Here is a 22,555-nt window from a genome sequence, read left to right as displayed (position 1 = left end):
GTAAAACAGAAAACATAACAAAATCCAAAGATTTGTTTAATTATCCCAAAACGCATTTGAGTAAAAATTCCATTTCAATGGGTGAAAGTATAATAAACCCTTCCTTTTATGCTGAACAAGATTCACATAGGAGAACAAATACGCTACTGGTGAGGATCTGAAACAAGTTAAATCTCAAACAATTTCACATAAAAGACTACTGGTGCATCCTTGGCCAGTGCAAATACTAGATTATACAATACCGACCCAATATCAACCAAGAGTAGTAATGTACAACCAAGCCACCTCTTTGACTTCACTAATTCCACACTTCCCTTGGCGGGTGACTTCCCCCAAACAATTATGAAGCCAATTCCCCCTGTAAGTTGATGGTCTTGTAAACAACCATCTACTCTAAAAGTTTTAAGTTGTTAGAGAGGGTGTAATTTTAATATTAATATCCTCTAATACACCCCCTCACATATGACAATCTTTTGGTCAAACACGTGTTTTTCAATGTTAATTGTCAGGGTGACAGTGAGGTTTAAAATGGAGACATTTGCCTCTAATACCATGTTAACAACCATCTACTCTAAAAGGTTAACCTTTAAGGTGGTGTTAACACCCAACCTTATATGCCCAACACCCTCCCCATCCGGTTACAATATGGGACAAGAACCAATGAGATTCTCCCCCACCCAAACCCGCAACGTCCTGGTCCACCCTGCCTACTTGTCCACCACAACGACGATAGACCCGGTAAGAACCCAGATACCTCTGTGTGGCGCTTGACATGACACCGGATCAAGGATTAGGCCCGCTCTAATACCAACTGTTATGGGTCGGACACTTGCCCTTTAACCCAAATGTTTAAGCTATTAGAGAGGGTGTAGTTTTAATATTTATATCCTCTAATACGCCCCCCTCACATATGACATTCTTTTGGTCCAATACGTGTTTTTCAATTTTAATTATCATGGTGACGAACTGACGATGGGGTTTGAACTTCAGACATTTGACTCTAATACCATGTTAACAACCATCTACTCTAAAACCTTAAGTTATTAGGTTGCGTTAACACCCAACCTTATATGCCCAAGACCATCCCTGTCCAGATCCGATGTGGGACAAAAATCCATGACATTCTCCGGATCAAGGACTCAGTACGGCTTTGAACCAACTATAATGGGTAGGGTGCTTGGCCTCTAACCCAAAAGTAAGCTTTTGGGTCAGATCGCGAAGCACCCAGCCCGTGCCAACTGCAATAGTTTGGGCGCTTACTTTCTGACCTAAAAGCTTAAGCTTTTAGAGTAGGTGGTTGTTAACACTTGATTCATAAATTCGTTTTACTATAGCTTGATCTAAAAACAATCTATTCATCTCAGTGGCTTTTTCAACCAACACTTCTTTAGTTATCCAGTCCTAAAACAAATTGAAAGTAAAAATGAGCTCGTGCAACTTTAGTGTACGTTATAAACCACAAATTTTTATTTTGGCATGTAGCTGACCACAAGTAGTTGGGAAAAAAAGGTTTGGTTGTTGTTGTTGTCGGTAATGAATAAAATGTGTACTCTAGTTGAGAGATTTGAGGGTGTTAGGGTGTAAAGAGAGCATGATGGTGTGTGTCTCCAAGTTAAGAATTTATTGCATGCTAATGGCTTCTTGTGCGAAGGAATCAAACTTGGCAAACCTTCATAAGGAAGTCAAAATATATCAGAATGAAGCTCTGTGTTCAAGGACAGAGTGGAAGAAGCAGACACAATAACTTGGCCACAGTGATTATGCTATTGATCTATGCTTATCATATAAATTAGTTGCACATCAACATCAATGGGGGAACCATTGTACAAGTAGGGAACTAAGAAAGAAAAAAAAAAGAAAAAAAGAAAGAAACAGCAGCAGCAACAAATACCATATTAATTTACCCAAGTTCAAACCAAATTTGAAAATTACAAACTTTGATTCAAGGTGGAAGTGGTAAGATAAATAGATAATTGGACAGTTAACTTCTACTGTTGACAAACTTGGCAAATATATAAAAAATATTCATGACTTCAGAAAATGAATTGGAAACCATTGATGTTTTACTTTATGAGTGGAAATATTTTGTAAGGAAGTAGAAGGTGTCATGCCATTTGAATCACATCCATGAATCCTTGTACTTGATGAAATGGATCTCACTAAGGCTCTATTTGATTTGCGGATTTATTAAGGAAAGAGTAAGAGAAAGGAAAGGAAAAAGTAAAGGAAAGATGACTTCCTTTGTATTTTTTCTCTTGCCTAAATAAGATCAGAAACTAAATATTTCTCAAAAATGGTTTGTGATTACCAATTAACAAAAAGAAAAGCAAAACGAAACGTAAAACTAAAAATTTTCCCTTACCTTTCTTATATTCAGTTTTCCTCATTTTACCTGGTAACCAGACAAGGAATAAATTACTTCCTTTATATTGTCTTCTCCTCTCCCGCTAAATCTACAAACTAGGCAGAGCCTTGAAGTCCAATAGAGGATTCTCAGGAGTACTTCTTGAGGTTAAAATTTCTCAATTTTCTTGATATAAATTCATTTTGTCTACAATTTTGACGTTGCATGTGATCAAATTAATACACATGCATTGACTCAATGAATTGACATACATAATAATGATTTTTATGAATTTCAGCAGTGAATTTAAAAACTATGACAAAAGCTTTTTTCCCCCCTAATTTTCTTTTTCACATTAAAACGTCACTATATTTAGTCAATAGAGTAAACAACCAACAAAGCTTTACTATAACGGATGGATTTGGACCGTCAGTAGGTGAATGGGCAGCAGTAATGGAACCGTATGAAATATCAATAATCTGGTGATGATGGTCCACAACCAACATTAAGAACTATGTAGAACTGACCTAAAGTTCCAGTGGTTATAAGAACTATTATCAATATTGTACAATTATATATGTACAATAATAATAATGAACATGCAATCAATGCAATCATTGATATGTATAACATATTGGCTGTACCATAGGGTACACGATGACATATATATGAACAATAAGTGCAAAGCTAACCATTCTGACGTTTACTAGAGGAATAAATCAGAAAGTTGCATATCCTTTAAATTAATGAGAGAGTGACTACATATAATTTTTTTTAGGATAATTGAAGTGAAATGAAGAATTAGTTGCTAAAGATGAAATACATAGCTTTGGAATTCTGAGAGTGGAATTTGGGCCTAAAAGCTACATTAACACCAGTAAAATTATAATGGAGGGGACAACTCTTTTACAGTTGCACTAAATTTTATATCTTAAGTTCACAACATTAGCAAGTTATGTAATTGAGAATATGGCAGTTTTCTATCATAATTCAAGGCAATGAAATGTAATTTCTCGTAAAAATATCTACATATTAACTTTTAACATCACACACTTACATATCTGAGACATTTTTTTAAGAAATTGATTATAACTAATTATTAGCTATTATCTCATTTTCTTTGCATAAATTCTCCTAATCCTTCCGACTTATGCGATAATCTAATTCACATGCCCCAAGACGCTATATAATACAGAATGTTCTGTTCTATGATGGAAATATATGTTTCAAACAATTTACGCTTCTACATTGCATGTTTATACAAAAATGTGGCTTACAATTATGTCCACCAGCGCAACATACCTTCAGCATTATTATTATTTTTTTTTCACTTTTTTATTCAACATGTTTCACTGTATGCCTACAAATTTCAGGCATGTAATTCTGATATAACCTAAATACAACCTGTGCAGCACATGTCAGAATACATCGTATAAGTATTTCATAAAAAAATGTTTTCGCAATGCTCTAGATATTGATGTATAAAATAGTTTCTTTTAGTCTTGAACTTCAATTACAACTTTCAAGTTATTGCACAGAAGGTTATATTATTATGATACATTACATGTCCTTAATCCTGTATCGTTCCACAGAAGAATTGTGAAGATATCCAAGGTGTTAATGTATTTAAAACAATGTTTAGTAACTTACAGAATTGTGATCAAGAGTTGCACAGCTAAAACTTTGGAATGTGTGTACTAGGAAAAAAAAACTAAAGTTTGGAGTCTTTGACAGAGAAGTAAAGCTCTATTGAGGAAGTTTGCTAAAATCTAGGAAAGCAAAATATCATATTGGAATTTCTTTGCTCGCTTGATCATAATTAGTGACGTAAGTAAAAAATATCTATTGCCATCATTATGAGTCAGTCTGGTGTATATAGTGACGTAAGTTTGGCACTTCTCCAACTGCGAAAGCATTTCTGAACGAAAACAGATTACTATTTCCTTAATAAATTATGTGTTTGTTTCTTATACAAGCATATAAGCTTCAATGGAAGCACTTATGGAGTAGCATCCAAATCTTTTTCTATTTTAAATATATTGTAAAATGTCTTGATACAGAGCCTTTTAGAATCCTACATAATGCTCTGCCGTTAACATATCATGGGAATAGAGTGGGACAGAGCAGTACAACAGAAGCAAATAGTATAGGTATAATTAGAAATATGAGGTGATCTGAGGGTTCACACTAACTGGCCAAATGTACCTCTTGGCGGAGGGTTGACCTGATCTGGACCATCAATCCACTTACATTCTAAAATGATTCTTCTTCTATTCTTAATTTTGGGGCCCTATCTTGCACCTTACTAATAAAAGTAACAACAACAACTATAATAATAATAATAATAATAATTCTAATCAATGATGATGACAATAAAGGGAGGCAATCGAAGCAATGATGATTTGTTAGATAATTTTAAAAATTTTAATTTAGCGAAGAATGAAAAACTGCAGCAACTAACCTTCAGCCAGTCATACATTGTCAATGATGTGGTTGTGCAAGACCAATCAAGTACACACCGCAATTCATAAAGGAAAGGTAGAGCACGATAGATTCGGTAACCAAAATAATTAACATGCGAAACTTCGCTGGTTAAAAACTGTCGATACAAAGTGCTTTTATGAGGAACCCCATATCGGATTTGTATGGCTTGCAGTGCCAGAGAAACTGCTTTTGTTAGATAAATAGCACGAAGTGCTAATCCTCCGCCTTCTTGGCGGGAAAGCTCCATATGCCAAGCATACTCGGTAACAGAGTATGTAAAAAGGACGAGGTTGAAAAGGTAGAAGATCACTTTTCCTGTGGCAAATGAACAGAGGTAGATAATGCGATCAAGCACTATCAATAAGAAGATAATCTGCATGAAGAAGGCATTAAAAATGGTTAAAAATTAGAAAAGACACCATGTCCTCCAAGCAAAAATACCTCATACTATGTTGCAAAGAATTGACCACTATCATAACTTGTCCTCAACGTCCCAATTCAGGGACTCAAAATGGATCTACATAAAATTATTCTATCCAAAAATATATATTCCTCTTTGCCCATATGAAATCATATGAAGACATTAGTCTTCATACAGCATTCCACAAGATAATGACATAATCCAGTTTAGACTCAAAATTGGTGAGATTCAAAACGAGGATAGTCAAGATGCAAATGTTAAGAAATTAGGACAGTCATCTGGCTTATACTTGTTATTCTGAAAAGTCCAAAGAGATATGATCATCAGCTGAATCTTTAAAGTTCATAAATTCCATTTTGCAATACATACAAAATATTATTTCAATTTTTTGTGTATATATATAATACAGAATACTAACAGAAACAGAAGGATTATAAACTTACCATTAGAATAGATACGAACTCTATTGGAAATTGATCTTCAAGCTGATACACCTCAAGAAATTCACTTTTGTTTTTTATGACAGATTGATAAAAGATGGCAACCAGAAAGAAAACAGCCAAATCTGCACCAAATACGTAGGCATACAGATCGAGTTCTCTTTTCCCTCCTCCAATTACAGAGAGTACTGGGTATGGGAATCCAATTTCGTCAACAATACCTGCACGTTGTGCTTGAAGAATCTCCTTTGCTACATCAGCTGCTGGAGTTAGTGACTTGTGCCACTCTGCAGCCGTACATTCTGTTAATGGGGAAGCATAAACCACCTCAAAAACAGCCAAGGCCACATTTGGGTTTTCTGCACTTCTTTCAATGCTTTGTACATGAACCCTACTAGCAGAATGGCAAGCTTTAGGGTTTTCTTCCTTGCATCTCTCATCATGCACAATCCTAAGCAACTGATTTATTCCAGACTCAATCCTCTCTGGTTGAATCCCGTCTTCTGGCCACACACCCATATCCATAGACAGCTGGACAAAGTAAGGAGGAGACTCTGCTCCACATGTCAGTGATTTCCAGTACATACAAAAACCTATAGTTATCATTTTCACCACATTTTTTATTTGTTCGAGCAGCTTTTGTGCCCTCTTACTCCAGCTCAAACTCAAAAAGACCGCTTTTGGATAGAGATCTCTCTCCTTACAAAAATCAGATTCTGTCGAGTAAATCCATTCACTATCTTTTGCAGTTATGGAACTCTGTAACAGGGTAAACAAATAGACTAAAAAAAGAGGCAATGAATTGATAACAAATGACGAAGTGATTTTATGTGTGGGAAACCCTATCTGGTAAAGTAGGTCTGACTGGATGCCCAATCCACAGTGATGGATGATGATTTGATAAAGATACTGAAGCAAAATATAAACTTCTGTGTAGATCAACATAATAACCCAGAAGATGCCACTTGGCCCAGCATTTGCACATAGAGCATACAAGAAGAGAGCTGCAAGATAGACCATGGAAAGCAAACTGAAATTCCAGAGAAAGACGAGAACAAAGCAACAATAACACACAACATCATTATTGGAGCACATCTGGGACCAAATGTGAAGGAAGATCCTCCCGATCTGCAAACTTGCAGCATCAGACATGGTTCTACTCTTGTCAGACTGCAAAGAAGATGAACGATCCAAGGATATGTGCCTCATATTCTGGGTCTCTATGTTGCTACATATCCCATCTTCTGTAGATGAGTGCTCATTTGAATCTGAGTCTTCATGCGCGATGTTCAGAAAGCTCACAAGATTTGTAACCGCCTGATTTCCAAAAGACTGTACTTGGGAAACACCATCACCTATGAGCTGCACAGCAGAGATTAATGGGTTTTCCTTTGATTCACCCTTAACTTTCTTTTCTTTGTCTGAATCAATAATTGCACCATCATCAGCAGCATCCTCTTCAAGTTCAATAATCTCACAAAGAGGTGATTCCATCAAATGCTTTCTTGATTTCACTGGTGATGAACTTTCCATTTTTACATGAGTAGGAGATTCATGCAATTCCAAAGGGAATTCTGAGTCTGCATTGATATGTAGATGTTTTTTCAAGACAACATCTTCCTCTTTATCAAGGTTCTGAGCTCCCATGTTCAAATTAAGAGAAGCACTCCTCCTCCTCCTTAAGCCTTCACTAACAGGGGAAGTGTCATCGCAAGTAACAGTTGAGTTCATATTATGAAGCTGGATTTGTAGATTGAGCATCTCAGATTTCATCTTCTCTACTTGCAAGTTACGCTGATGTTTCTTCTCCTCAGATTCGCGAATATGCTGCAGCTGTGCGGTCTTCCAGGCAGCTTTTTTCTCTTGTTCACGTACAATGGCACCAATTTGCTCTGCCTCGAGATATCGAAATACATAATCAAACTCCGGGGAAGAAAACATATATGACTGCAATGATACTAGCATAAAGATGATGATCTCAACAAGAGCTGATCTCGAAGTAATCCGAAATCCATAGTCATACTTATAAAATCCAATCACCTCATATATGTAGTCAAAAGTATCACACTTCCCCCCATTGAAATTGCCGCCCACAAAGGGAGATTGATAGGCAAGAGAAAGAACAATAAGAGCAAAGTTGTAAATGCGCAAGAACTTGAAGATTTTGTTCTTCTTCTTTAGAATTTCAAGTCTGATACGGAAGAAAACCAGAGCAAAACCAAGATACCCAAGGTGCAAAATGTCATACTCAAGGGTTCCGGTAATCAAAACCAAAGCAAGTACAAGATCCAATAGATGACAATAACAGTAAAGCCTTAGGTAGTCAAGAAAAGTCCACATGCTTTTTGTTTCGAAAGAGAGATCTCTCCAAACAAACGCATTCTTGCGTTGAGATATCATTTGGCGATACGTAAATGACCCAGAGAAACTGGACAAACGATCAGCACGGAGTTTGAAACATGCGAGCATGAAGACCACAAAATAGCTGATAAGCATTCGAGGATCATCAACGGTAAATCCTATAAAGACAAAGTAGAATAAACTTTGAGTTAGCAGATAAAAAATAGGCTCTGAAAAGGGGGGATGGGAGGGGGGGCAGAACGTTTTCATAGTATTTGGACTTGCACAGATGCCTCCAAGTCAAGTGAGCACCAGGTAAACTTTAAGAAATCATTGTAAAAAGCCCTCCACAAGCTTTTCAAACTGCTAAAAGGGAATGTAAGAGCTAACTACTATTACTGCTACTAGAAAAGACAGAAATAAATGGGAGATAAGAAAATCTTATACATCCTATACCTATAATTATAGCATGCGAAGTCCCAACCACAAAGAGGAAACTTGTAGAGTAATGACTCATCATAAAAATACTATAAAAATAAATAAATAAATTGTGATATTGTGGCCCAAATTTGGTGCCGGGTCACGTTGCGACCCACTTATGACACGACGACCCGTTGGGGAAAATTTTTGATCCATTTTTTGCTCATGGGTCGTGGACCCTAATTATTCTCTTGTAGCCCGATATATAAGGGAGCTTAGGATTTGGAGTGGAGGAAGAGAGAGACTCTGAAATTCGTACAAAAACAGAGTGAGGGGCTGAAAACTTATAATGTCTGATTTTACACATAGTGAAAACTTTCGCCAGATCCCAACCGTGGATGTAGACTATTGCCGAACCATGTATAAATATTTGTGTTCTTTGTGTAGCGTGTTTACTTTTCTGTCATGATTCTTGATTCAACTTGGGTTTGTTGCGTTTGTCATAACAAAAATCAATTCTAGTATCTATTTAACTAAAAAGAGCATTCAGCCAAGTCAGCACATGACTACAGTTTCTGACCAATATATTGACGTTTTGAGAGCTAAAGCAGCATAAAATGACAGGCGTGTGCTGGGAGGGAAGACTGGAGATGGACCTAACTTTTGTGTCATTTTGAGCCTTTTGAGCACATTAGTTGCTCTCTTACTCAAACTCACGTTATCACACTAATCAGTCTGAGCTTTTACAATTGCATAGGCAATGACCCCTAGCTAAAACAGCATTGTAAAAAAAATTAAGTCAACCAAGTTTCAAGTAATACAATGTAAAATATATATTGTCAATTAAGCCACAATTCTAACAGTTCTAAGAGAAAGTACCCAGCCAACAGCTTCTGCAGTAATGGAAGTATGTGTTTGAGCTTTTCCAGCAATCATGGCAATGCACAATGCTCTCACTTGGTACATGTTGATTCAAAGGCATCACGTTCTTCCAAATTGCAAAGTATTCAAGGACAAGAATAGAACCAAACAAGAAGACAAATATTGGCCATACGTTACGTATAATACGCCGATCCAAGAGAATACAAGCAGCAAGAGATGCAATATATAGCATAGAGAAGGCGTTCAACAAAGCAAAACTGGCAAGAAGCAAAGTGATCATGTTTATCTCAAGGCCAAAGAGGTTGAACATATTCTCCACCCAGAACTTCAAGTATATTTTCAAGGTAGTCTTCTGTGTTTGAAATCTCTCTTTTCTCAAAGCAAGAACTCGTTTCTTGTTCCACTTATGGCTCTCCTTAGAGCTTCCCCAGATATAATCAAACGAATATTTTCTATTGCTAGTACCCTCAGATCCCCCTCGTTTAGAGTAGTCACTATGAGATGATTGAAACAGACTAGAATAAAAAGATGGACATGAATTGCTTGTCACCATTCGTTTTGCAGAAAGTGCACTGGGATCAGATGAAGGGTTAATTTCCCCATTAGAAGTGGAAACGACTGGTAACAAATCTTCTGCTGTGATGAACAATGGGCAAGGTTCCTCCCAACTTCCTACGTTTACAAGAGTACTTGGCATATTGTCCAACCAATGGAAGACATTGTATTGAAGGGTACATGCAGCAATCACTAGAACTTTCCCTCTCAGGCCGCCTTCTAGACCCCAAAAGCTGGGCTTAAATACATGGAAACCCAAAATAAGGGACAAATCATAATGTTTCTGGCCAGGAAACATCTCAGCTTGTTTACCCCACATCTGAAACAGGTACTCGGCTATCACTAGAAATCCTGTGTAAACCAAGAATGACTTGGAAGGAATCCGAGAAGCTTTAGGTAAAGTTGTACAGATGACAAGCCCAAGAAGATACAAAAATCCAAACACACTTATTGGAGATAAAGATGCATAGAATAACGCAATTAACAAAATCTTCTGACTGTGCCAAATCAGAAACCGCCTGATAAACCCAGGTATGCCAGATCGAAATGGAATGGGATGGTCTGATTTAATATGCCTGCTCTGTCTCCTCTCATAGCTATAAAGTTGCATTACAATCATAATTGCAAGAGATTCCCAGGCATTTTCCAACAATGAGGCATCAGTTCTATAGCCCAAATCAGGATAAAGATCTATCTTTCGGGACAGCCATATCTCAAAGCTGGGAAATATGCTCAAGCTATAGATGAAGATAAACACCATTATAGCATATGCTTGTAATGGAAACCATAGGCGTCGCTTTGTCTTCTCAACAAGTTGTCTTCCAATGATCCAGACAAGGAGAAGGAAAAGATAACCAAATGAAACGTAATTTGGTCTCACTAGGTACACCGTAACAAGAATAGTCAAAAAAGCAATGTAGGTTCCAAACGACCGATACATGGATAAAAATTTCTGTCCTATTGCACTGAGGTATAAAGCTATCTTTCTCTCTGAAAAAACAAAAAACCAAACAGAAGATTAGTGCAAACAACAATAACATGAACACAAATAGTAAAATTGTAGAGGAATTAGTTCTCCCAAAGCCAGATGTCGAGGTATGTAGCTCACATGCAAAGAGTTCAACACCATTTTCTGTTAGACCTCCTAAACTGCAATGATTTTTTTTTTTTTGTCGGGGCAATTCACCATGCTCTTCTGATACATCCTAGGGAACGCAACAGATTACTTTGTCTTAAATCCAAATAATTAACTTCAAACTAGTATAATCATCCTAGGGAATTGATGAATGGTGTCCTTGAACTTTGCATGAGAGCCATGTCTCCCAGAACATTTCACAGTATCTATATGCTTAAACAAAAATCTGAGCAAGAAATAAGTATATTCGCCACAAAAATCAGGGAACTGATACAAATTTCTAACATTTTTTTACCATTGTCAGAGACAAAAGATGAGCAGTCAATTCAAAATGTACTGAACCTTGAACAAAGTTATACCATAAGAAGCATCGTCATGGCTGTTTCTGGTGCTTGATGAAGCATAAACTGATAATAGAACTGATTTGTTCAGACCAGCTTTCAAAATGCTGAATCCAACGGGAGGGCAAGGGGTGTGCTGCACAATTGCTGAAAATGAAAAGAGCATTTCGAAACCATGGTTATGAACTGCACAAAAGCAAGCAAGCAGAGCTATTTCCAAGAAATCCCAGGAACTGTCACAGTCAAGGAGACCTGCATGAATACATATAAAAATTATCAATAAATTTTTCACATAAAAAAGTTTAGATCAAACTGAAAAAAGATTGTATACAAGAATATAAAATTAACATTTTCCCATTAAAAAAAACCCAAAACCGTAACCATGTTCTCTTAAAGGATAATAATTCAATGTGAAACAAATAAATATGAAGCATACCTAACTGAGACAGAATTTCCATGCTCAAAGAGCCTTTTTGCTCCAAAGTTCTAGAGACTGAATTAAGCTGAAGAATGTACAGTATTGCAAAATGAGCCTCACATAGAAGAATCAGCAATTGGCGTATCTTTTTGCTGATGTTGTGGCTCAAGAGATACATCAAAAAGAATATCACTGAAGCACGGATCAGAATTTAGCACTGGTTAGTCAATTGGTGTAGAATCATGTGTCATCAAAAGCTTGTTGTTCAATGTCTTTATAGCATATATTAGTCATCTAAGGGCAATATTGTGGTTAAGAATGCAACTTATAAATGAATAAATAGATAGCTTTGATTGACATACTATATACAGCATGAACGAAACCAGGTTTCATGGCAATGAGGAAAATCAGAACCAGCATGATTGCCCGAGAGCATTTGCGCAGTCCCCAAGCTATTGTAGCCACAATCAATACCTTGGTCTCTTCTTTCACTGCAATTAAAGGAAGACAATCATATGGATGGAAGTAGTGTATTAAGATAAAACTAAAAATAATAACATATATACCCAGAACAGGAATAACACAAGAGAGAATTCCCTAGAAGATCCTTTCATGGTAGTCAATGGCCAAAAGGAAGTAAGATTTGAACAAATGAATTGCATGCTTTTGAAATAAAGAACAACACGACAATAGAACATTATCATGTAAGATTAAGCACCAGTGAAAAAATCCTTGTAATTAATATGAATTGTATTTTGCTTTCACTTTATTGATAAGACGGTACAGCCCTAGAGAAAGCAAATGAAAACAAGATCATTGTGACCCAACCCAGATTATAGGTCTATGACTTGAGTACTAAGCAAAGGAATAACTGAATAACCAAACACAAGGACACCAAACATTTAAAATAAGCATTTAGCAAGTGTTGAAATTACATTTCAAAGAGAAGGAAAGAGCCAAGATAGAGTTTGGGAAATTTCTGAGATTAGCTTTTCCGATCTACTCTCTCTTTTATATATATGATAATTGATATTACAAAAAAATGACTAATATCCCCTCACAAGAAATATAAAATACGCCAAATACATTCTAACAGTAAGGAAGTACAGTCATTGATCCAAGTAAATCTACACCAAGAAAGAATAATCTAGCACTAAGAAACCGAAAACCCAAACAGAAGGAAACCAAACATTTGAATTAAGTCCAGTCACTGGTCCAAGTAAATCCAGGTTCGTTCTCTTGTAGATCTTTCCTTGCATTCATTTTTCATTCTTTACTCGGTGTAATTGGATATCACTTTAACAATGTTATCATAAAAATCTAATTACCTTCAACAGTACAGTTGTCATTTGAAGATTGCCCTTCCTCATCAGACAGGTAGAGAAAGACAGTGTTGTTTACAAGATTACCAAGAGCAACAAGAATCCCAAGACAAAATTGAGCAAGCAAAAAAAATCCCGGAATAGGATAATGCCACAACCCAATCATCTGCCAAATTTCCATGTCCTGCATATATATTCAAGAGAAGACTGAGCGACATCTGAGTTTTCTTAAAACATAAGTGGAAGACAATGTTAAAAATGAGAACTACCTTCCCAAGTTTCCAGTTCAGAAATGAAAAACCCACATTGAAGATATATGTGCTGGCTGCCCACAACAGAATGAAGACAAGAAGCAGTCCATTTAACCGGTGCAAATGGAACAAGGATGGAAAAGCATATATAATGTAACCGACATATGCAAGTAATCCAAATGCGCAGATACTTGCAAAATGGAAACTCCAAAATGAAAGAGCAAGCAAGGACACCTGTCAAGTTCATCACCAAAAGTCTTAAATATGAGCCAGTTAAGAATTAAATAAAATCAAAGAAATCAAAATGTATAAGAATAAAAAAATAAACCTAAAGTAATGGGTCCACTCAACAAAGCCTTTTCCCAACTTTTGTTTTGGGTGGTGTGGTGAAGTGTGTGTGGCAGGTGCGGGAGCAGGGGGTGAACTATCTCAATTCTCAACCCATCTTAATTCTGGTCTTGCTTCCCATAACATTACCCTTAATAAGGAATATATTACTCTTCCTAATTGGTGCAATTATTGATCATTGCCGGATATCCAAACCAACTTAATAGATTTTGTTATATTTTAACTCCAATAAGTGTTACTTAAACCATCTATCAGATGTGTTTATTTCTGATTTTATCAGTGTTCGTCTTCTTTACACACATCCATGTCAATATTCACATTTCTGAAATGCTCACTGACGAAGAACAAGTTTTGTTTATTGAAATATTATCTTGAGTTTGAGAACTCTCTGATTGTTTTCTTCTCCCTGATTGCCCTTGCTATTCTAAATCCCTTAGTCTCTCTAGCCTATCTTTCGTCTGTCTTCCCACCTCCTTCTAGCCTCGTCTCTTCTTCTGTCCTCTCATCTCCTGCTTTCCTTCTGTCTTGCATCAAGTTGGTAGCGCAACACTATACGTCCTATATCACTCATCTTCTTAATATGTTGTTTCTTAATTGTTAAAGAATGGCTAGACAATATTATAGGATTTCTCCAAAACTATGAAAAACCACATAGAGATCTTTCTTTTTTGCTGAAAAAACCCAAATTGATTATCCGATACAGTAGTTTCACACCTTGGGCATTCTTTGGCATCTTTCTCCCAAAGTTTCATAATTGACTCATTAATTTGATACCCTAATGATTTTGTACAATTTTGAATCCCATGTTCTTGTATATAGGTATTGAAATAATTGTCCGTCATTCAAAAGATATTTCCTTAGTTATTATTGTTTTATTCAATCATGTTGTTACCCAAGGCATGGAATCATCACCAAAACACTTCCAAACCTCAACAGCAATGTTATCTGGTTTTAATACCTGTCATGTACCATATAGTTCAATGCTGCTTCTTTTTTATTTTTAACCTTGCACATCCTGATCCTACAAAAGTGTTATTTCCTCTGATCTACCTAAAGGTTACTATAATCATCTAAACATAAACTTCCTATACAATATTCATTCAGCAGCTTCTAACTTATTCACCTTTCTCTAATCCATCATCTTTAACCCTTGATGCACGTTACATTATTGAAATCTCTAGTTCATGTCCTTAAGTTGACATATTTACAATATCCTTCACCCCTTCTTTGTACCTAATTTAGAGTAAATATCATCCTACGGTCTATACTTTTCTTCTGTTATTACCTTTTTAACTTCTTGTCATTTTTGTATTTCTCTAAGGTTTCTTTATTTCTAGTTTTTTGTCAAATTTTGTAACACTCCCCTGTCGGTTACACAATTGTTTTAAAAAGATTGGAAATTGGAATTGTATTATAAAAAGGGATCATTTATTATGTTAAAATGGATGAGTAATTTCAAAATGAATAATTAATATAACTTGTAGTTTGCAGTACAAAGGTAATCAATTAACCAAAACAATTTATAAAGTTCAATAAAGAATGATAAATGAAAATTATATTTTCAATTCGTCCAAGTGAAAATTATGGATATTCTACAGCTACGTCAATCATTTTAAGAAAATTCCCTGAAAGAAAATATAGGCAAAACTCGCAATAACAGCGGCTACTGTGGTGACAATGATTATAGATGCCATATTGCCATAGAAACTGCAAAGAGCAGTGAAGGTTATGGTATTGGATGCGGTCAAGTGTTGGTCATGGTGTGGCAAAAGGGAACCTGTAACGACACTGGAAGTTTAATTGAGAGTTTATTAGACCACTGCAACTCGTAGATGTTAAAATCCCGATTATGGATCTTAGAATCTTACGATTCTATGATCCCAAAATGACAAACCGATCCCGATCCCATCCAAAATCTCTGAGTAGTAGAATCTCAGTAGGATCTGTAAAATCGGAAGTAGAATCGCATAAGATCTTACAATCCTACCAATTATATTAAATCATGTTATTTTTTTCTTCTTCCGGATTTATTTGGGCCTACAATTAATTTTGGACTAGTAAATTTAATCAATTTAAATATAAAGTCTAACTCTTTAGCCTATTTACATTCAAAAGTTAAAATTTAAAAAACAAAAACAAAGAAACGAACGTCAAATGTAGAGACTATCAACTCTGAATTTTAAAGGTATGATTCAAAATTTCAAAAATTTCCTCTATTTTGTTTTATTCTTCTTAATTTCTCTTTTCTTCTTTCTTTAAAGAATTTTATTTTTCCACCTATTCTTTGCCAATTCTGAAAAAAAAAATAAAGAAAGACATCATTTTTTTTTTTTTTTTTTTTTTTTTTCTGTTGTTCTCTCTATCTCTGTTTTGTTCCTTTTTTTTAACCAAAAAAGATAACTTTTCAATTAAATTGCTCACAATTAGGCAACTAAATTGTACTTTTCTCTCTCTACTAGGCTTTACTTTAATTTTATCCCCGAGATTTTGCTTGATTGTTATGCTGATTTTTTGTTGAAATCAAGAAACTGATTTTAAGTGTTTGTCATGTATCTTAGTATCTTTTAATGTTAATTAATTTTGCTAGAGTGTCTAATTTGAATTTTTAGCCTTATTCTCTACTTATATCGAAAATAATTTAGAAAGTTAGTTTGAGTTACTTTTCTAATAGTTTTATAGAATCTTACGATTCTATCCGATCCTACGATTCCGATCCTATGGACCCCTCATCAATCCTATGTAGAATCCCGAATCTAACAACCTTGCTGCAACTAAAACTTTTATTAGACTAAACCCAGTAAAACAGTGGAGAACGTAACTTCTTAAAGAGCTGCTTTTTCTTTGTGATTACCTAAGCAGGGAGAACCAATCAGAAGTACCTCTCTATGATAGCAGATGCCAGACAAACTTGCTTATATAGATCAGAAGCATGAAATATAATATCTCAAGGTATACTATGGGCACTAGAAAAGGCAATTTCATGCTAAGCATCCAACTTAATTGTTAGCAGCTATGATAGCCACGATTTATGGAATGACTTACCATATTAGCAGAGATTTGATTATGCTATCAAATATGCAATTGAATATGTTTTGATTTAATTTAGATTTGATTTAATTTCCTTTCTTGTAATATGATCATGTGCTCTTTTTATCAATAAATACTAGAGTTGTGAATGAGTGATATATCTCATTCAAGCCTTTACACAATTCTCTCCTTTTTTATTTTTTTTTTTATCTTTCTATTTGGTATCAAAGCCAAGGTGGTCCGACTGCAATGAGAACATTGCGAGTTCGGCACCACTCATTCGGGAATGGTCTAAGGTGACATCACCCATCCAAGAGGTGTCGGGTTGGCAGGGTGGTCTGACCTCAATGAGGGCGTTGTGAGTTTGGCACCACCCATTCAGAAACGGTCTGAGGAGACATAGTTGTTTCTTTTTTATGGTCTGAGGAGACATTGTTGATTCTTTCATCTACATTGTTTAAACATATGTATGAAAGGGAATTGTTCGAGGAGACATTGTTGATTCTTCCATCTACATGTTTTAAACATGTGAAGGGAAATGGTATGAGGAGACATCGTTGGTTGTTTACGGTCTGAGGAGACATGATTGGTTGTTTATCGTCTGAGGAGACATTTTTTATTTATTGATTAGCACTTCATTTGAGAGAAAATCATTGCTAGTCAGATTTTTGCACTCTGGAACTTGTAGATTCTGAAAAAGGGTGCTACCAAGACCGTGTTTGAAGATGCATTGTCCAAGTTGGGCATCTCAGATATCCACGCACCAACTTGAGTGGGAGTGTTAGTAGATATGATAGCCACGATTTATGGAATGACTTACCATATTAGCAGAGATTTGATTATGCTATAGAATATGCAATTGAATATGTTTTAATTTGATTTATACTTGATTTAATTTCATTTCTTATAATATGAGCATGTGCTCTTTTTATCTATAAATACTAGAGTTGTGAATGAGTAATATATCTCATTCAAGCCTTTACACAATTCTCCCCTTTTTATTTCTTTTATATTTCTACTCTAATACTCCTGAATTGCATCCTGGTGTCACATGCTATGTCCACTACTTCAGGCACTTCACACCACCAACTGTACTTGATATAGTCTCATTCTAAAATAAGGTCTTAAATAACATAACCACCATTACATAACAGTATTTCCACCTGAAAGTACCATTACAAGCTGTTACATCGATCATAATTAAATTCATGAATGTTACAAAACAGTCTGTAGCAAACTAATACCACTACGCAACAGGCAGTTATGTACTATGAATGTTTTAGACCTTATTTTTCTTCCTTTTCCCACTTCCTTTCCACAATTTCAGCTTCCAAAATCTCCCAAAGTAGACTATAATCGTAGATCTACTACCAAAACTTATAATCTTCAAGATCTACTTAGAATCCATAAAACTTCTTTCTCATTTCTCACTTTGTTTAGGTTAAAACTTACCTACATTTGTTATTTGCTCTTGGATCTTATGAGATTATTGGTGGATCTTGATTGGATCTACAACTCTATTGATTCTATTTCCAGTTCTTCAAGGAATCAGATCTCTATTCCCAACAATGTACAACAAGCCCTCACACCCACCCTGACATGCTACCAACCTCTCATGCGTGGAGAGACAAACAGACAGACTGAGTGTTGCCGACCATAGAATGTGTAACAGCCCTCACCCTACCCAACACAATATTGTCCGCTTTTGGCTCTCCCGGACCAGACTTCTCATGAGGTCACCCATCTTGTTACTACTCCTGCATAAGCACACTTAACTGCGGAGTTCTGATGGGTTTACGGCTATCACGGCTTTAAAACACGTGTCATAGAAGGGTATTGAACCTACATATCGCACTTCACTTCACCTTCCCAAGGCGATGTTGGATCATGACACCCGTAGTCTGCCAGTGTGATAGCTCGCCCAGTGTCTTGCACCCGCCCGACCACAGAGGTCGTCACAATCACCCCCCATGGGGCCCAACATTCTCGTTTGCCATACTTCTAGCTAGGTTTCGGCTCTGATACCATTTGTAACAACCCTCACCCTACATGACACAATATTGTCCGCTTTTGGCTCCCCCGGACTAAACTTCCCGGGATGTATTGTGTCGGGTAGGGCTCGCTGTTACAAAATGAGGGAAACCAAAGTAGAAACTGAAGCTTGAACCCAAAATCTACAAGAACCAAAGCTTTAACACCCTTATACCATGTAGACAACTACCTGCCCAAAAGGTTTAAAATTTCAAACGAGGGCGCAACGATGTATATCACAAGATCCCACAATCATCATGAAGCACAATAAAAAAAATGCAATATGTAGTTTAAGAATATGTACCGGGAAACCATACGTGAAAAAGTTTATACTAAATGTCCGAAAAACTGCACCTCTAAGTAAAACATTGGTATTCCTTACACCAGACCTGCAAATACCAAAATAGATCAGTAAATCTGCAAGCAAGACAGTGCAACGTATTAAGAAATCTCTAAGCATTAAGAAGCATTCAAAACAGGGAAAAAAGAAGGAAAAATAAAAAGAAAACATTTTCTTCCCTGTAATTTTGTATTTGATCCACAAAAGAATTTCTTATAGAACAATAAAGATAATTCAGACCTGATAAGTCGTATGGACTTTGCACAGGCTCTAGACTAGATTAACCTTAAGCAACCGTGCTGTTACGACAACGTATTGCAATGGTGATCTTTGCAAATTATGTAAAAATAATTATTAGTTATAAATTGTTGACTGCACCCACTCGGGCCACTCAAACAAGTCGTAGCTTTGCCTATGTGTGACTTACTAGTATTATATGTGTTGTACAATATTGTATGAGTTGTCACACGTGTACAATTAGATTACATTGTATATTAGGATTTTTTGTATTCTGTAGCCGCCTTCTCCTACCCCTCATTACCATATATGGACTTACCATGTATAAGGTTTACTTGTTCTCGTCTCAACTACTCCAGTAGCTTCTCCTATATAAACACCATTGTATTATTGTATTACTCACTCAATAATATATACATTTGCATATATTCTCTCTCTCTTTCAACATGGTATCAGAGCGGAAATCGATCCCTCTTTATTTTTTTTTTTTCCAGTCTTATTCAGACTCCAATCTTGATTCCATCTTGGCTTTCTCTCAGCAATCTCTTCTCGGCATTCTCTCCTCGGTGATCTCAGTTCTCGTCTTAGTAATCTCTCTCGGATCCCTCCTCAGTAATTTCTCTCGGGTTCATCTCGGCTCCCTATCACTACTATATCTCATTTGTTCGGCAACTCTTGTTATGGATACTAAGGAATCTCATCTTCTTGGGTCAATCACCAGCACCAAACTGAAAGGCTCGAACTACCTTCAATGGTCTCGAGCCATAGAGGTGTTCTTATGGGCTCGAGGAAAACTGTCCCATCTTAAACCAACCAAACCCACCAGTGATAAAAAGATTATTGAGGCTTGGGAGAAAGAAGATGCTCAGATTATGACTTGGTTATGGAACAGCTTGGAGCCTGAGATCTTCAACGTGTCATTCCTAGGGGAAAATCTCAGGGACATGTATTCTTCAGAGAAAAATATTTCTCGTATTTATTAGTTGTACCATGATATTTATTAATCTCTAGCAGGGAGATCGTCTTGTTGAAGATTATTACTCAGAACTGAAGGGTGTGTGAGAAGAATTGAATGTCTACCAACCATTAACTACAGACATAGAACAACAAAAAGGGCACAGGGAGGAGTTTCGGGTGGCAAAATTTTTATCTAGACTTAAACCCGAACTCGCTCAGATCACTTCGCAGATTTTGTCTGGTAAGGAGATACCCACAACGAGTGAGACTTTTGCTCGAGTTTAAAGTGCATCTATTCATGCCCCTATAATTGAGAAGGACAACAACTTTGCGCTTGTTGTTCCTACTGAGCAACATGATACTTTCCGTGGAGGACAAGGGGGCTGAGGTCCTTCCAACCCAGGCCATAGTACTCGTGGCGGCAAAGGGGGTCGCGGCAAGAAGTGTACTCATTGTGGCCGAAACAATCACTTTGTTGACAGCCATGCCAACTTGGGCTAATCAAGCTTCGGTTTTGGAAGAGACTACTCCCACTCGTGCGAATAAACAAATTGTTCTCCCCAAAGCCGAGTATGATTCTCAGGTAAAGCGTGAGCGTGCAAATCAGCCCTCCTCCACCGCTACTATCGTTACTTTAGGTAATATGTGTCTCCATGCTTCGTCTTCTGCACCTTAGATCATTGATTCAGGGCATCCGTTCACATGACAGGTAACTTATCTCCTTTCTGAGATTTCTCATGTTTTCTCACCATCGGTTGTTACTATAGCGAATGGTGTCAAATCACCTATTCATGGAATTGGTACATTCCGCATTTCGGGTCTCACTTTTTCATCAGTTTTATATATCCCTTAATTTTCATTCAATTTATTGTTAGCTCGTAAAATCATATCAGATTTAAATTGCTCAGTTACTTTTTCTCCTTACTATTGTGTCTTTCAAGATCTTAAGACGAAGAAGACGATTAGCGGGGGGTTTGAGAAGGATGGTCTTTACTACTTCCAACCAATTATTGCTCCGATGGCTATACATTCCACCTCCTCTTCAGATTACTAGTGGCATTGCCGCATTAGACATCCCTCTTCAAATAGTCTTCGAGCCTTGGTCCCTTCTTTAGTTAATTTTTCTAAGTTTAATGTACTACTTGCGAACTTAGTAAACATCGTCGAGCTACTTTTAAGTCTCATTTTGACAATAAAAGTTTAAAACTTTTTGAGTTATTACATTCGGATGTTTGGGACCAGCTCGTACTACTGGTTTATTTGGTGATCGTTATTTTGTGTCATTTATTAATGATTATTCACGTTTAACTTGGGTTTATATTCTTAAAGATAGATCTCAAGTATTCTCTGTTCTTCAATCCTTTTATGTTGAAATTCAAAATTAGTTTGATGCAAAATTACTTGTTCTTAGAACTGACAATAACCCTTGAATATAAACTTAATATTTTTCAAAAGTTTCTTGAGTCGAGGGGTATTATCCATCAAACATCTTCTGTTGATACCAGTGTTATTAAAAGCGCGCCTGGGCGCGCACCTAGGCGCAAGGCGCCTACAGGCGCACCTTATGCTAGCCCAGGCGCAGCGACCTTCACTAGGCGCGCGCCTGGGCTGCGCCTTGGATAGTTTAAGAGGCGCTTCATATATTCTATGCTCCTTCATATATTTGTTTGATGTATTACGTATACTTTGTGTTTGCTTGTTTAGTTTATATTATTATATATATATATATATATATAGTTACAGCTTTTGGAAACCGAATGAGTACAAAATGGAAACTTAAAGTACAAAAGAAAAGTTGTCTTCTTGTGACTTGGCAACCCAATGTCTCCCAACAGTCAACAAAACAAATCAGTCAAAGAGCAAAGGCTACAGCAGAAATAAAGACGTGTGGGAGTGGGAGTGGGAAAGAGAAAGAGAAGAGAGAAAGAAAGAGAAGAGAAGAGAAGAGAAGAGGAGAGGGCTACCAGTCCGTCTGGCCAGGAATCACCCAATCAAATTAACAAGTCAGTTTTGTTTTTTTTTTTTTTCCTTCTCCAGTTCTCCTCTTCTCTCTCTCTCTCTCTCTCTTCATTTGCTCTAATCTCTATATCTCGCCCTTTTTTTTTTTTTTTTTTTATTCTCTTTTTTTCTTCTTCTTCTCTATTTGTCTGATTTTCTTCTTTCTTTTTCTGGGTCTATCAAATTAACAGGTTAGTTTTGTTTTTTTTTTTTTTTTTTCCTTCTCCAGTTCTCCTCTTCTCTCTCTCTCTTCATTTGCTCTAA

The 22,555-nt window shown here is 36.4% G+C and overlaps 1 protein-coding gene across 3 annotated transcripts in view; it reads right to left on the bottom strand.

Annotated features, from left to right (window-relative positions):
* The window catches only part of LOC132306948 (piezo-type mechanosensitive ion channel homolog), a 72,257-nt gene that overhangs the window by 7,466 nt on the left and 42,236 nt on the right, over positions 1 to 22,555 (bottom strand). The window contains exons 8-16 of one of the 3 annotated variants that reach the window (XM_059804556.1): positions 19,064 to 19,148; positions 13,372 to 13,587; positions 13,109 to 13,286; positions 12,143 to 12,271; positions 11,799 to 11,972; positions 11,381 to 11,614; positions 9,329 to 10,876; positions 5,693 to 8,208; positions 4,806 to 5,201 (exon numbers count right to left, since the gene is read on the bottom strand). In XM_059804556.1, the coding sequence (XP_059660539.1) occupies positions 4,806 to 5,201; positions 5,693 to 8,208; positions 9,329 to 10,876; positions 11,381 to 11,614; positions 11,799 to 11,972; positions 12,143 to 12,271; positions 13,109 to 13,286; positions 13,372 to 13,587; positions 19,064 to 19,148 (5,476 nt within the window). Of the gene's footprint in view, positions 1 to 4,805; positions 5,202 to 5,692; positions 8,209 to 9,328; positions 10,877 to 11,380; positions 11,615 to 11,798; positions 11,973 to 12,142; positions 12,272 to 13,108; positions 13,287 to 13,371; positions 13,588 to 19,063; positions 19,149 to 22,555 lie in introns of those variants that run through there. The other 2 variants (XM_059804557.1, XM_059804558.1) reach the window with 2 other exon arrangements.

The sequence above is a fragment of the Cornus florida genome, unplaced genomic scaffold, assembly GCF_030987335.1.
Source record: "Cornus florida cultivar Cherokee Brave unplaced genomic scaffold, ASM3098733v1 CherokeeBrave_3.0.0_Hap2_Chr05, whole genome shotgun sequence".
Classification (NCBI taxonomy): domain Eukaryota; kingdom Viridiplantae; phylum Streptophyta; class Magnoliopsida; order Cornales; family Cornaceae; genus Cornus; species Cornus florida.
Note: the sequence above shows the minus strand (reverse complement) of the source record. Positions and strands in the feature narration are given on the sequence as shown.